At 31.0% G+C, this 15,583-nt stretch overlaps 1 protein-coding gene across 3 annotated transcripts in view; it reads right to left on the bottom strand.

Moving 5' to 3' along the window:
• Positions 1–10,107: 10,107 nt before the first annotated feature.
• Positions 10,108–15,583, bottom strand: part of LOC118187551 (nuclear receptor subfamily 2 group C member 2-like) — a 313,745-nt gene continuing 308,269 nt past the window's right edge. For all 3 annotated transcript variants that reach the window (XM_085809580.1, XM_085809578.1, XM_085809581.1), the window contains one exon: positions 10,108–14,622. In XM_085809580.1, the coding sequence (XP_085665706.1) occupies position 14,622 (1 nt within the window). In that variant the 3' untranslated portion in view covers positions 10,108–14,621. The remainder of the gene's footprint in view (positions 14,623–15,583) is intronic.

Genomic DNA, 15,583 nt, shown 5'->3' on the forward strand with positions numbered 1-15,583 from the left:
TTAGAGTTTAGATGTGGAGGCAGCACGTTCTTCACATCTAAACCCTACTGAAAATGTTTGGATACTCTGGGAAGGCGACTAGCTGGTCAAAATTATTCTCCAACGAACAAGAACACCCTCATCTGTGCACTGGCATAGGAATGGAATCAATTGCTCCAACAAATGTTGGATAATGTTGTGAAAAGCATGGAAGTTGCATTTACACTCAGTTGTGGATATATTCCTCGAAAAGCCAACCAGTGCATGCTGTCCTTGATAACCATTTTCTCATTTCTCAGTACACAGCATCAAAAGAACACTTTTTTACTTTTAGATGTTTCAAAACCTTCAGTATTTTCCTGAACAATAAATGTCTTATTTTGATGTCTGAATAGTGTAGCAAGAATATTTTATCCTGTTTAGCCTCCCTCCCCACTTAATGTCATGCTGCACTGCAATTTGATATCCGTTCTTAGCAACTGTCCAGCAGTGTATATATTAAAAGCAGCATAATATATTAATTACGTTTTAAGTAAAACAATTATTTTTATGTAACAATTATTAATATCTTGTTAAAATGAAAGGTCTATTTTTTTTTTCCCAAAAGCATGTCAAGGCGGCGTTGTTCAGGCTGATAAGGAGTAAACTTGAATATCAAAGATTGCCCTTGTCCAATATGTACACTTTTAGGGCAGGGACTCCTTCAGTTGCGGTGCTACCGCAGAGTGAGCCGTTCTAACAAAAAGGTTAAAGTTTTTAAAGGGAATTTTTAATCACCATATACTTATTAACAATAAAGAAAGATGAATGAGTTCTATTTGAAATTAGCTAAACTTTACATCTAAATTTAATAGTACGATTCAACTCCAATTATTCAGATTGCTTGTTGTTCTTTCTACCCAACTGAAATTCAGCTTATTGTTAATTCTTCACAAAATGATTTTGATTTGAATACAATACAAAATGACGATTTACTACTCTATTATATCAATTGACGTTACTTATTTACGAGTTCATATTTTATGTACATGAAGAAATAACGTTATGATCTAATTTTAGTTGATAGAAACAGATCGCGTGCTTTACTGAAATAAAAAATAAATTCTTCTTCTATTAATTTTATGCAAAAATAAATAAATAAAGGTAAAAAATAATTATAAAAACTATGTGTTCGGTTTTAAGGCATACTTGAATAAAAAAATAATCTGGTGGTTTTATTTTAGCTGAATAGTAATGGGTTGCGTGTTTAGGTAAATAAAAAATAATTTCATTATTTAATTTTCTCCGAAAAAAAGTATTTTGTATTCTGTGTTTTAAGAGGGAAAATCCAGTTTATATATTGTTTTTAATTCTTGCTTTCATCTTTTTAAAAATAAAATATGATAAACGAAAAAATAACGCTGAAACCTGTGGGATAATAAACATTTTAGTTTAGCTATATGGTAAAACGCTTTTACTGTTTACTTTCCTCTTTTTAAATGACGTCTGTGCCATAAAATTTTATGCAATTAAAGACCATCCAAATTTAACAGTTTTTTTTAAATAAGTATTCCACGCTATAGTGTTATCAAAATAGATGAGTGTGATTTTTAAACAGCTTAAAAATTTTTGTTTTAAAATAAACAAGAGGTTTTTTTTTTGCCATTAAATTTGTAAAATTCATTACGAGCTTCTTTAGTTGTCATGCACATACAAAAGCGGTACTCCATTTAAGTAAACTTGATCGTTTCTGGTGTGATGGCAGAACAGCTACTGTGATTCTCTCTTAAAAGTAACTCAGGTCACAAATTTCTCTCATAATACACTTTTTTCACATATTCCAACTTCAAAAAGTCTACAAGCTAAAGCATAGAACTGGCCTATGAATCTACAAATCAGGGATCGTACTTTCAGGGAGTGCCGCACATCATGACAGTCATGCAGAGTTGCGCTGTTTTATTGAAAAATGACAATTATGTTTTTGCTGCTTTCGATGTCCTTTATCTTGGGGATTGCAATTGTAGCATGTCTAAATAAACCTTTCCCGTGAGTGTTTATTCAGTGAAGGTAATGCTATAAAAAATGATTTGAAAAGTGTCTTAGGAATCGCGATTTCCGAACTTCGGCCTTTTAAAGTGTGTGTGTGTGGGGGGGGGGTAACTATTCTTGCATGACTATTTCAAGCTTTCCACTGTCTCGTCGATTGTATGTACCCGTGGAGAAATTTAATCTACCCCCGTTACCAGTTTCCTTAAATTGGTTTAAAAAATTGAGATATGCATTTTTGTATAAATGGCTGCGCCCCGTAAATTCGTCGAAAATTGCAATGAACTGTTATAGCGGATTTAAAGTCTGTTTATAACTGCGCCTTTTGTCTCACGGTCGGCATTTTCATGCGAATGTTCTGGTTAAGGTAGTGGTCTCACAATTACTGAATATAACTTCAGCTAATGTCAAAGTTACCTCGCCCGTCCTTGCAATCTAAACTTGGATATTTTCCAGTTACTCTGGAATAAAAATCTAAGACGATAGATTTAAGATAAAGCACAGCATATCGGGTTAAATTACAAGGATCCTATATTTTATTCTTATTTTATTCTATATTAAGTAGTTCATTCCTTGATTAGTTGGATATTTTTCATGTCTACTTATCTCTTTATAAATAGAATACTCCTAGATGTACGATTCCAGTATCTGTCACGCAAAAGCCCATGGTACAGAACTACTATCTTAGCGTATGCACTATGACAAGCTGGGAAAGCAGAACTGTAGATCTCTGTTAACTGGATCTTTGAAAGAAAAGAAGCGTACAAGAAACCAAAGCCATACTTGAAATCAAATCAACTGAGTTTCAGTCTATATGTCTGTCTATCCCAGAAAATCATAGCGACAAAGGACAAGAAAAAGGTTTCAGAGCTCATGTAATAAATACATAATTTACTGTCGGTTATGAAAAAAGGACGAGCATATCAAAACTTTTTTAACGGCGGGCACTAGCCATTTTTAAGGCTTTTCCGACTACAAAGGCCGGAAACGGTGGTCACTTTATTATGGAGGTACATAATAGGCGGCCACATCTATGCCTCCTACGGGATTCGAACCCGGGCCCTTTGGTATCACAGTATACTCCCTTAATCACTATACCGTCTGGGCGTATCAAAACATAAAAATGAAACAAAAAAACATGCCAATAAAATAATAAACTTTAAGCAAACAAATGGCAAGTCCTCTCAATTCTTAGTTCCTAAGTATCTTATAATGCATCAAAGTGTTCAAAGTTCCACGTAATTTCACAAAAAAAAATTAGATTCCTAAATGTTTATTTCCCTTTGAAAGCTTACTTGTTTGATACTTCTAACCTAATCACCGTATATCAGGACGCATTGCTTCAGACAACAGATCTGCTCACAACAATTGCAAATATGACGCCGATGTCGATTTCCATAGCTTGACGTTCAGTGAAAGCTAGAAATCAGACGGTGACAAGTCAGAAGAATCCATAGTATTGTATATCTATCGTAATGTTCAACGAGTATTCGGGCTTCAATCTGTATCTTTCATAATGGCGTATCTAGGTTCATGAACTGAATTATCTCATATCCCTCTTTCTAGTATATTACTGCTTTTAAAAATTAGAAAGTTAATATTTCTCACTAGTCAAATATAAATCAAGCTATCATCCGGCTGTGTCAAGGAATAGGTGAGTAAACCCACTGCTTTCCTAATTATTTGCTAGAAAACTTATTTGCAAAAAATATTACTTATTCATAACTAAATCCTAATTGTTTACTTGTACATAGCTTCCTTTCTCATTTCTTTTAACGCGAACTAAGTGTAACGACTTCACGAACGAGTATTTTTCACATTAGAATGGCTTTTTCTATTGGTAAAATTTCTCAAACTCACTTTTGTTTATGTATTCTGAACATTCTACTGCTTTAATTATGTACCGGAAGAGTAGCCATAGCCCAGTTCGATTCGCCATCTCATATACAATGCAAATATTATTTTCGGTATAATTTCTTCAACATCTACATAAGTCCTGCTACAATGCAATAGATAACTGATTTGCCGATCGTCATTTCTTCAAGCAAAATTGCATCAAAAGATGTCTTAGTCGGTTTTTATTCGCACCTAGACAAGATTAAAAAACAACTACATATTGTAGATGATATACCCCCTAAAACAAAGTATATGTTTAAAGATTACCTGAAACGGTTTATAATTCGATAAAAAGTCCGGAACCTCTACATATATGAGTGAGAAGTTTGTTTGGTTTATTTGATATATGGCAAAAAAAAAGGGAGGGGCTATCTGCCTAAGGGGAAGGATGCCTTCGTGAAGGGCTTTCTAAGGGAAACTGACTCGTATACATCTTACACATCGGAAAAACACGAAAACGCCCACGCAGCTAGCCTGTTCGCCGAGATTTAAGCTGCGGACCGAATTACCAGTGTTCAGCGATATTACCGCTCGGCCGCTGGTGGGCACATTATTGAAAGATTTCAGACTGTTTCTAGTTCAATGCAAGTGTGATGATTGACATCATAACCCTCGCATTATGCATCACCATACCGCTTCAACAAAGTTTTGACAGTGTTGGACTAGTTCCAAAGAAACTGGCGTTAGTTATGTTTTCATCTTTAATTGTGCTTATTTTTATGTTGAATTATTTTTGTTTATATTTAGCCTAGCTTACATAGAGTATATGTTACTAATTTCATGCCGAATACAATGAAATATTTAAAAAAAAGTCTGAAAGCAGCTTGAACAAATTCGTGTGTACGAAAACTGAGAAATATTTTAACTTTAAATTAAAAAACTTAATAGGCTTAACTAACGCTTTCATTGTCTAAGGGTTCAAAATGTGTGTAATTATTTTCTTTTGCATAGAATTACTACGTAATTTATTAGAATTTGAAGTTTTCGCACCCTGATGAAGTTCTTACTCAGTTTTGGCTATTTCGATGCTTCTTAGAAATATCACAAATATCTTTAAACACCGCTTTCATGCGCCTTATCTTCCATGTGACATATCTCGCCTTGTCCAACTGATATTTCCAACCCTTACAGATCTCCAGTCGTCTCATTTTTTTCCTTTACCTTTTCATGTATACTGCTGGCGATATAAACTGCAACATTTTAAAGAAAACATCGAACTATGAGGACATCGATGGGATATGTAAATAATTAGCACTGCAGTGAATATGCAAATCATAGGCACCATTAGGGTCACCTAGAAGAGCATAACGGGGCTATCACAATAAACGGGACAACAGTAGGCTCATTTAAACACTGGAAATGTCCCTGCGTAAGAAGTTTCAGTAAGTCTCATCGAAAAAAACGGCAGGCATCCCAGAAAGTTTCCGAGTTTGATAGGGGAAGAATTGCGACTTGCAACTGCAAATTATCCTTCCGAGGTATCGGTGATTAAGTTGGACAAAAGCAAGTGATGCGTAAACGCATCACTGTGAAATCGTTAGGTACAGCCAAACCGACGGTAGTGCTTTATCAGCCTTGTTACAATACCGAACGAAAAGACAGGCATGTTGTGCTTATAGCAGTGGCGGAGCAGCATCATGAATCTTAACGCGAGAACTATGGTCTATTGCATAACAGCCTATGTCATCATGTATTATTCGACGTTGTCTGCAGAGGATAAGAATCTTTGTAAGTCCATTGCTGTAATTACCGTTGACTTTACAATAGAGACGTATGCGGACATGACAGCTTAGGAAGAAGTAAGAGGGACACCAGAACTTCATCAGTGGTTTTACAGGCATAGTTAGCTGTACAGCTCCATTCCAGTTTTAATGGAAAACAGATTTAACCGTTTGCGCCACAATGTGTCCGGTCTGGACACACCTAAAAATTTCCTTCTGTACGCACAGAAAAATTGAATGAAAAAGGATTTATAGGTTACTCTGAACTTTCTTTATTTATAGTAGATGGCAGCTCAACACAAACCAGTCCATATATTTTAGCCATGTTTAGTTTTTTAAGACCCTCATTTTTCAAAGAAATCTTCCAGACTTTTTTAGTGTATAAAAGGAATTGTTTGAAAAGAAATTTCTATGTTATTTTTTTGGCTGTTTGCTAATCTCCTTATTCTATATTAGTTTTAAATTTTTACCTTGAAATCTTGCCTAAAATCACACGGCGAACCCTAGGTGTGCCGAGATAGGGCTCACCGATAATCTAGAATAACTGAGAGTCTGTATTCTTTGTTTCTCCGCATCTCATCGGTCAGTTCATTGACAACATTGCTCATTCAGCACTCTTTTCGAAGCTCTATTCAATCAGTGTGCCACTTTGGGCACACCCACAGAATTAAAACGATAAGTGCTATCTTCACACAATTTTACTTGTGTACTCCTCTAGGCCTAATTAGACTGCTTACCTTTTTTTTTTTTTTTTTAAATTTTTTTTTTTTTATCAAAACTCCGATTTTAAAAGGTAGCATGCCGGAAAGGGTTAAGGGCTTATCCTCTCTTCCTCTACCGCCAAACCTCTCAACAGAACTTTCGATTCACCATTATTTTAAGTACACTCATGACACTGAGACACTATACACTTATAAACATCCAGGCATTTTCCAGTATTCGAACCTGAGCCCAACGATATGGTAGCCAGTGTCGCTAATCACTATACCGGTCACGGCGGCACGGACATTGCAAACGAGTAGCACAACGTTGCTTTTCAGGCAAACCTCGATTCTGCATACAATACTAAGGTGGTCGTATCCGAGGCTGCTGTTACTCAGGTTGAGAGGCAACATAACCTCTACATTTCACACCTGTCCATCATCTTGAGATATGATTTGCTGTAATTAATTACATCAATTGATGATTTCGAGTGCCACTGAATTTTACTCTTGTACGTGCCTAATACGCGCTGCTGAGACATTTAATAGTACATCCTGATGCTCTGCAGCCTGTTATTCAGATTTATCTTCAAGGCTTGGTAGGGTCTTCAACAGAATAATGCACTACCTCACATGGCACACAACGTTCAGCAAGTCTCCGCAGTTACTCTGGCTCAGCCATTTTTTTCCATACGTTGTCAACTTTATACATCTGGTCAATGACTAACAAACGAGTGGTCCAGTACATATCACCTACGGCTATGCGACATGAACTTTGGCAACGTGTAGTAGCAACATGGACCAATCACACATGCAAGGACTTTTTCCTTCAATGCCGAGTCGAGTCGCAATAGTTATTATCAGCTACACAAAATACTAATAAAGAAACAAAAACTAAACTGGATTAGAAATAGTGCCCATTTCATCACAAACTTTTTTCCTAAACTGATAATTCAAGTTCAGTTACATACAAATTTTAATATTTCACTCTTTAATGTTTGTACGATCTCAAAATTTTAATAAAACAAACTTTAATTACCTTGGTCAATTTTTTGCCACATGTCAGTCAAACTTGCTTTATTTTTTTAAGAATGAGTATAAACTTTTATTCATATAACTTAAGAGCAATGGGGGAAGGGGACGTATAGAAAGTTAGATTTCGTAATTTTTACAAAACCGATTTTTCAGAATTAAAATTGTCAAAATAAGATTATATGCTTTATTTAAAACATTTTTGTATCTGGAAGTTGACTACGACAAACGGCTATGAAAATAAAGGCCATGTAAGAAATTTTAAGGGAATACTGTATATATATTTATATATATCATTAATTTCATTGATATTAAACATTTTACAAACGGGGTACTCTCATTTGGAATGTTCTGAAAAGAATTAGTTCTGAATTTTTCATTAAAAGATGAAAGTATAATTCTGAATTTTATATTTTATTTTTTTCAATTTGTACAATAGATTTTAAAAATATGAAACTGCAGTGGTTCTAGTCATTAAACAGAAGCTGGAGAGATACAAAAGTAACTACAACTGTAAGATTTGTGCAATTTCTAATCAGATAAACGAAATATTTTTATAACCAAGAAGTTTGATGCTTAATCCAAGCTGGAATAGTTAAAAATACAGTACATCTGGCTATTACACACATCAAAACAATTGGATGGACATGCTGAATCCTAATGCTTGAATGGACAAGAATAGCATGGTCATGTTTGGAATAATAAATATAAAAAATGTCTCAGATTTCAGTAAATACTTTTACAATTTACAGTTTAGTGATATATAATTGCATAATTTTAATAAATTTTATTGTGCAAGTTTTTAGCTTCACTTACTTTCACAGCACTTCATCTGGAGACCACAAAATTGCCTCTAACAAATGCTGAATAATGTAGCCATCTTTATGAAGCATTACCTAAAGACCAGGTAATAGATTTTATGGACACCATGCAAAGCAGTTCTGTTAGTGGTTCCTAGATACATGCCATCACACAGCCTCTTTTAACACTGACAATGAGTGATCTCTGAATACCAGTAATTTAGCCTCATTAAAAGTCACAGTTTGATGTCTGGAGATCTAAGTGATCATTCGGGCTGAAAGTAATGGCTTATAATTTCATTCTTAGTAAAAGCTGAAAATAAGATAAAGCAGTATGGGGGTAACATGGATACATATTTCCATCCAAATGCAATACTTTTTTTTCAGGTTAGAAATAATGAACTGTAACAAAATTCAAAAGCAGAGTCATGTAATTCCAAATTACAACAAGAATCTAATGAACAAATTAACTACAGAATTTACTGCCTTGATCATTTTGCCATTTCCATGCTAGCTAAATATCATGTTATAAACTCTTTGAAATATAAATTTTTACTGAAATTTGAATCACTTGTATCATCTGAAAAAAAGGAATGAATATTGGCGGTTATGCTGAAATGTGTTACAGGTACAGAGAGGTATACATTTTCGGTATCCCCTTACCTACTTACAAAATGTTGAAAAGATTTGAATAATTAAGTAGGCTAAGGGAGTAAAATTGCCAGATATCAATTTATTTCTATAAAATTTAATGTATATCGATATGGTATTCATAATTACTTAGGTAGTATAAAATCAATTTATGTACGATTCATGAAATGAGTTTTCATAATTGAATTTCTGAAAAACGTATGTGTTTTATAATATGCCTTAACTTTGCTATGTCTTAATTTAAAAATTTATTTATAAATTTATCACTTTAATAAATTTTGCAATATTTAAATTGTTAACAGCTTTTTATCTATTTAAAAGCTTCTGTATCCCTTTCTTAATTTCTAAAACTTTAGGCATTGTCCTTCTTTATAACAGGTCTGCCCAGACTCCTAATATTCATTCAATGCTTTCTACAATTGAAACTCTGAAAAGTGCATTTTATTTAATTCCAGCTGTGTATCTTAAATACTTATTTTGATAAAGACTGAAAAACATGAATACCAACTTTACTTGAATATTTTCTCCCTAGTTTTTATTAGCACAAAGTAGTTTTCCCCTTCCTCAAGACATTCAGAAAGCATGGGCTTCTCTAAATATCAAAATGGATTCATCCACATAGTGACTGTTTTCATCTTACTAATTGGTTTGCTCATGGAATGAGAGTGGATGGTCTCTGATTGATGAAGCAATAGTGAACAGCTTCAATAAAATGGAGATATCTAATTTTCTTGATGGTTCTGCAGATCACTGCAGAAAGACAAACTGTACAGGAATAGAGATTATGACAATGATTTGCAAGTTGCAGCAGTCTAGGGATTAGCAGTGAACAACAATAAAAGCAGCAAGATTCAGGGAAGAACATGAATATATCTTCTTACACTATATATATAGATAGTTAACGTTTCACTATATATATATAGTTAACTATAACGTTACACTATATATAGATAGTTAACGTTTCACTATATATATATAGTTAACTATAACGTTACACTATATATAGATAGTGCAAGGTTAATTTTAGTAATATATTTTTTGAATGTTTCTTTTAAATAAATAATATTGTCATAGTTAATGGTAATTTACTTATGAATATTTTTATTTGTTTTGTTCATACTGTAACTACATCTTTCAAAATTTCAATTTTCGTATGATAAAATTACTGCAAAAAGCTAAGGAGGGAAATAAGTGAGTAAATATGGTATATGAAATTAATAGTGATAAAACACAATTTTAAACCAACGTTATGATATGTGTTGAAGGAAAATCTGAAATGAAATAAGAGAAAAGAAACAAAAATCACTCAAATATATTTAATCCTTGGATTCCAAGTCTATGAACCATATAAATTATCTAGTATACAACCATTCTTGCTGAGCTACACAGCAACCGGGATCAGATGAAAAAGTTACAAGGCAGTCTCCCAGACAGACTTACCATAAAATGATAATGAAAAATGGACAAGGCTTGAAACTGTTATATTTAACAAAGAAAATTTAAAAAGCATTTGCTTCCTGAAAGTTTATATAAAACCTGAGATACTTCTAAATACTGAAGTTTGTGCTTTGATGCAATCTACATAAAAGGGATGAGTTAGGTACCCAAACATACATCCATACAAACAGAAGAAATGCTAGGCTCATTTGTGTACATGGCACATTTTACATCAATGCATTAAAGGCTGTAAACTGACAGAACATAATAGCAATGCACTTTAAATTAGCAATATGTAATAATTAACTGAAGTAAAAAATAAAAAAATCATTACACCAAAAATACTTCAACATCAAGCTATGAGATCATTTCAACAAAACTCAAATGCAATTTCGTATACATATATATATATATAAATAAAACCAATTTGTTCAATGATGAAGTACACAAATTATTTAAGTAAACATATGTCAGTTTCTCATTCTGAATGTTTTTCATTCCCTTTAACTTCAATTAGAGTTTCCAATTTCAATTTTCTTTTAATTTTCAGATATTATGATTCTGTACTGACAAACAAAATACAATGTGTATGACCCTTAAAATTGTTAAACATAGCTAAAAAAATTTTAATATGAAAATTATCATCATGGAAGTTATTTAGAGCAATAAATTTACATAAATGTGTGAAAATTAACCATACACCACAGACAAAAAATATATTAAACACTTCAGTTTAACATAATACTTTTACTTAGTCAAATGAACGGTTAGACAAACACAATTCAAGGTTGATATTCAATCAAACTTCTCTAATGGAACAATTTTATGGAAAAATGGGTGCCATTTATACTGATGAAGGGTCAGCCAATTTCACATGCAATCCTGTACAGTAAAATGTAAATGTACTCAATCTTGATTTATATAAAATTGAATATGAAAGTTAGATACACGTGCAAATGCTTTAAATATGCTTTTATTAATGAAAGAGCTAAAAGGTATAACAAACTGGAAAGCTCTGAAATGCAGGTGAAATAAAAATTAATATAAAATCTAAATTTTTTAATTGAACATCACAAGAAAACACAGATATGATTCTGTGCAAAAATAATACACCACTATCAAATGTGGAAGAATTCTTTTGAGGTCAAAAAAGGAAATAAATAAGCATAAAAATAAACAGGTTGTGGTAAAGGAAGATATGCATCATTTTTTAAAAATAAATTTAACATGCTGACTTAAAATTTCAGTATTGGGAAGCACTGTTTTGGTTATATATATATATAACATGAGAGAATTCATTAAAAGACATGAATGAAAGATGAATATAAGAATAATTATGGAAGTGATGTTACATTTTTCATTTAATAATTTTAGAACAATGACTAATACAGGTTTAACATTGGAATACAATTTGGTATCATTTTCAGATACATTTGAGTATTCATTCATTCAGTATTCATTTGAGATATTACAGTAACAGATAAAATGATGATGAAAAGATGTAATTAACAACAATTAACATAATGCAAAATTAGCAATTATTAAATATTATATATATATTCAGATTTTTAAGTAATATTTTAATTTTTGTACAAATTTAAGAATTACATAAGCATTCTTTTAGATAAAATTATACATGCTTATATTTTTATGAAAGCCCAAACTCAAGATTTGCAACTAACATTTAGAGATTTATGAAAATTTAACTCAGTAACAAATGCCAATTTTTATCCATTTTTAGTTAGAAATATGGCATAATGAAAATTTGCACATTCACTTTTACATAATAATAGATTCATTTTCTGTTTTCAAATTCTCCAAGAGAAAATTAATTTATAATAATGTTACCATGAGTTTTTAAAATTAGTCTTGAATGAAGTGCCATTTTACTGAAACTTTACATAGGCATACGTACATGTCCTATAACATACTGATTTTAAAAAGACATATTTCACAACCATAGTAAAACATGATTCAGAAGAACCACTTCTAATGTAGATGTATATAGTTTAAAGCATTTAATAATTAATGGAAAAGATACACGTCATGCTTAAGGACACTTCTTTATGGCAAAGAATTACCTTTATACTATGGTATTTTGAATAGAAGCATGATTTTCAGATTTGCATTTAATAATTTATTTTCTCTATAATCTCAAAATATATTGTTTTTACAATCAATATTTAAAGCAAGTTAAGTTGATTGTTAAAAGTCTAATGAATAATTAAAAATCAGAAAAGGGGGGGATAAAAATATTTATAATTAGAGAATGAAAGAATCTGCTATAAATTGTTAGCTGCTTCCCTTAAATAATTAGAATTTTTAAATGCTTGCTTTTTCTTGTTAAACATTAAACTACAAAGTTTATTCAACTAAATAATTATTTTTAAAAGGAAAATTACTAAATAAATCTCTCAACAATACCAAAATTCCTTTCTTAATTTTGATGAAAAAAAAACTACATTTTCTACACAAAGACACAATGTAAATTTACAATTCCACTATCTGAATGAAAAATAAAAAGTGAAAAACTTACTATAAAAATATTGTGAATAAACACACAAAAAATGCACTGTTATGAAGCTTGAATTTTCTTTACATAGACATAAAACATATCATAAAACTTGTTCTTCAAAAATTCAATTATTTATACTGTGGACTAGAATACATGAGAATAGCAGCTTTCAAAAACACATTAAGACACCCTTTTAAAAATGTTACAAAGCATTTTGAATCCTATTAGATGAAGATTATGCAGTATCGGAAATTTTTCCCTTATTGAAAAAGCTGTAAGTGCATTTATATTTAAATACACACAAAATATGAACTTGTACCAAGATCAATAACAAGATTTATATTCATAATGACACATTGATAAATCACACATTCATGCAGAATACATCATAGAAATACCACAGTACAACGTCACAGCAGATTAGAATATCACAGATCTAAAACTTCTAAAATCAATACTGCAGCACCAGTACCTTTCAGGTCATACTTAACAAAATCTAAACTTATTAAAACACCTAAATAAAATAAATTTAAACAGATGGAAAAAAGAAGTTATTTGCAAAATAGCATAACCTTAATTTAAAAAAAAAAAAAAAAAAAAGATAGTGAGCATTTAGATATAAATGAGTTGCAAATTTTAAAACACCACTTTTTATCTATTATAATTCCTTCTTAACAGATATACAAAATGGGCATGGTCATGCATAAAATTACATGTTACTTATTAACACTTACTCAGCAGTTTTGCTTATTTAAATAGAGACTAGAATAAATGTCTACATACACTGCTACTGAAAGGTTTTGAAATATTTTTAATCAACAAGTGTATAAAACAGAGAAAATTCCTACTTAAGCTTTTCATTAAAAAAATATTTTATTCTTTGTACTAAACTGATCTCTTATCAATGTTTTTTCCTCAATGGCACTAACTGTGCTAATAGTGAAAATTACCTTAAAATCATAAAGAGAATAACCACTAGTTCATATAATTTAAATATATCAACTTGATTTTTTTCTGTTACAAAAGAATAATTTGCACACCACTTAAAATTTATAGCAAGCAAGCTTAATATATAGAAAATATATACCATATATAACAGTGATTATGTGGCTGGCATCAAAAATTAGATTTTGCTTTTACACTATAAAAACTGCATTTGATTTCTATTACATGTATGTTATAGAAACAAAGACATAATTAAACTGGTATTAGGAAAATAAAATACTATAAATTAGCCTGATACGATATACCACATTACTTAGTCCTTAAACAACTTCAGACTGAATAAAATGCAATACAGTTGAAATTTCCGAAACTGAAAGACACATCTAAAAGTAAAATATAACATTTTTATATAACTATTGATTCCAGCCCCATGAAACAGATATGCAAATGACAAATGAATTCAAGTACATACATGAGCTGAAAAATGACTTCTTCAGTCATTTCAGTGTAAACATATAACTCTAATAAACATCTTACAAGAATGGGTTCTATAAGCAACAGAACAAATAAAAATATATTTTAATACAAAAAACGTGTTGCACCGGAATTCGTATGAAAGAGCAAACTTAAACAAAAAATATACAAAAACTACAAATCAGTAACATATCGCTGATAGCAACATAGCTTAGGTTACCCATCCCATCCCTACTGCACAATGTAAACATACAATGACTTACTAAAATATCATTTCTTAAAAAAACTGGACATAAAAACAAAAATGTCTTCTTGCACTCTACAATGAAGCAGCATCATGTGAACTAAGAAAGTCTAAAATCACTTTTGTACAAAGACAATTATATGAAGAAAGAGGAATTTAATACACATGATGTCAAAACTGTGGGAAGGTCACTTTTGTTGATCTGGGGAGAAAAAAAGGAAAAATTATAAGAATTAAACCACACAAGCAAAATTATGACCAGGTTTAGAAAACAAAATTTTAAAATCTTTTAATTAAATTTTAATTTAGATTATGAAAAAAATAATTTTCCCCAGCATGTAAGGAATAATATTATTTAATTCTAGATAAAGCTCAAAAGCCTCATTCTAGATTTGACCAAAAAACCTTTAATAATGTAATCCGATGGTCTCATACCCCTCTTACCCAGCAACCTCTCTGGACGCTTTCACTTAGCATATATGACATATTCAAATGTATATTCAACTCTATTCTGAACTTAAACTTCATTAAATATGCTTTTTTGCAATAACATGCTTCTGATCTATAGCTAAAATAATTCGCAACAGTTTCTTATTTACATTCAATTAAAAAATATATTATTAGTTCCTGAACAGCCTTGAATCTGCTGTTCAGCTTACAGATAACATAAAAACAAAACTGGATATTACAGTAGAAAGAGCTATGTGATTTAAAGAGAAAATTAATTAACATAAATTCAAAGGACATTTTACATTTTAGAAAAATAAATTTAGTAAATTCATACTCAGTGGAAGAATAGCTCTATGCAATGAAACATTATTAATGTAAATGTATATGGCAACAAGTAATGTATCAAGCACACCAATAATTTTATTTCTGTGGAAACTATTATTCCTAATATAAAATGATAAGATAATATTAACGATAACTGTTGTTTCCCTTTTTTTTTTTTTTTTTTTTTTTTTTTTTTTTTTTGTTCTTGTTTTTGTTTTTTAAGATTAAGAACTGAAGATTAAATCTTTGATTTGTTTGGTGTTTAAAATATTTTACTTGGATACCAAAACTAGGCATCACCTTAGTACATACTATACAGTAAATTACACTGGTCATCTTAATACAATATTTTATTACCTTGGTGCATTTAGGAAATGATTATTTTAGAT

The sequence above is a fragment of the Stegodyphus dumicola genome, chromosome X2, assembly GCF_044657685.1.
Source record: "Stegodyphus dumicola isolate Sdum_Otavi_A_Nest chromosome X2, ASM4465768v1".
Lineage (NCBI taxonomy): Eukaryota > Metazoa > Arthropoda > Arachnida > Araneae > Eresidae > Stegodyphus > Stegodyphus dumicola.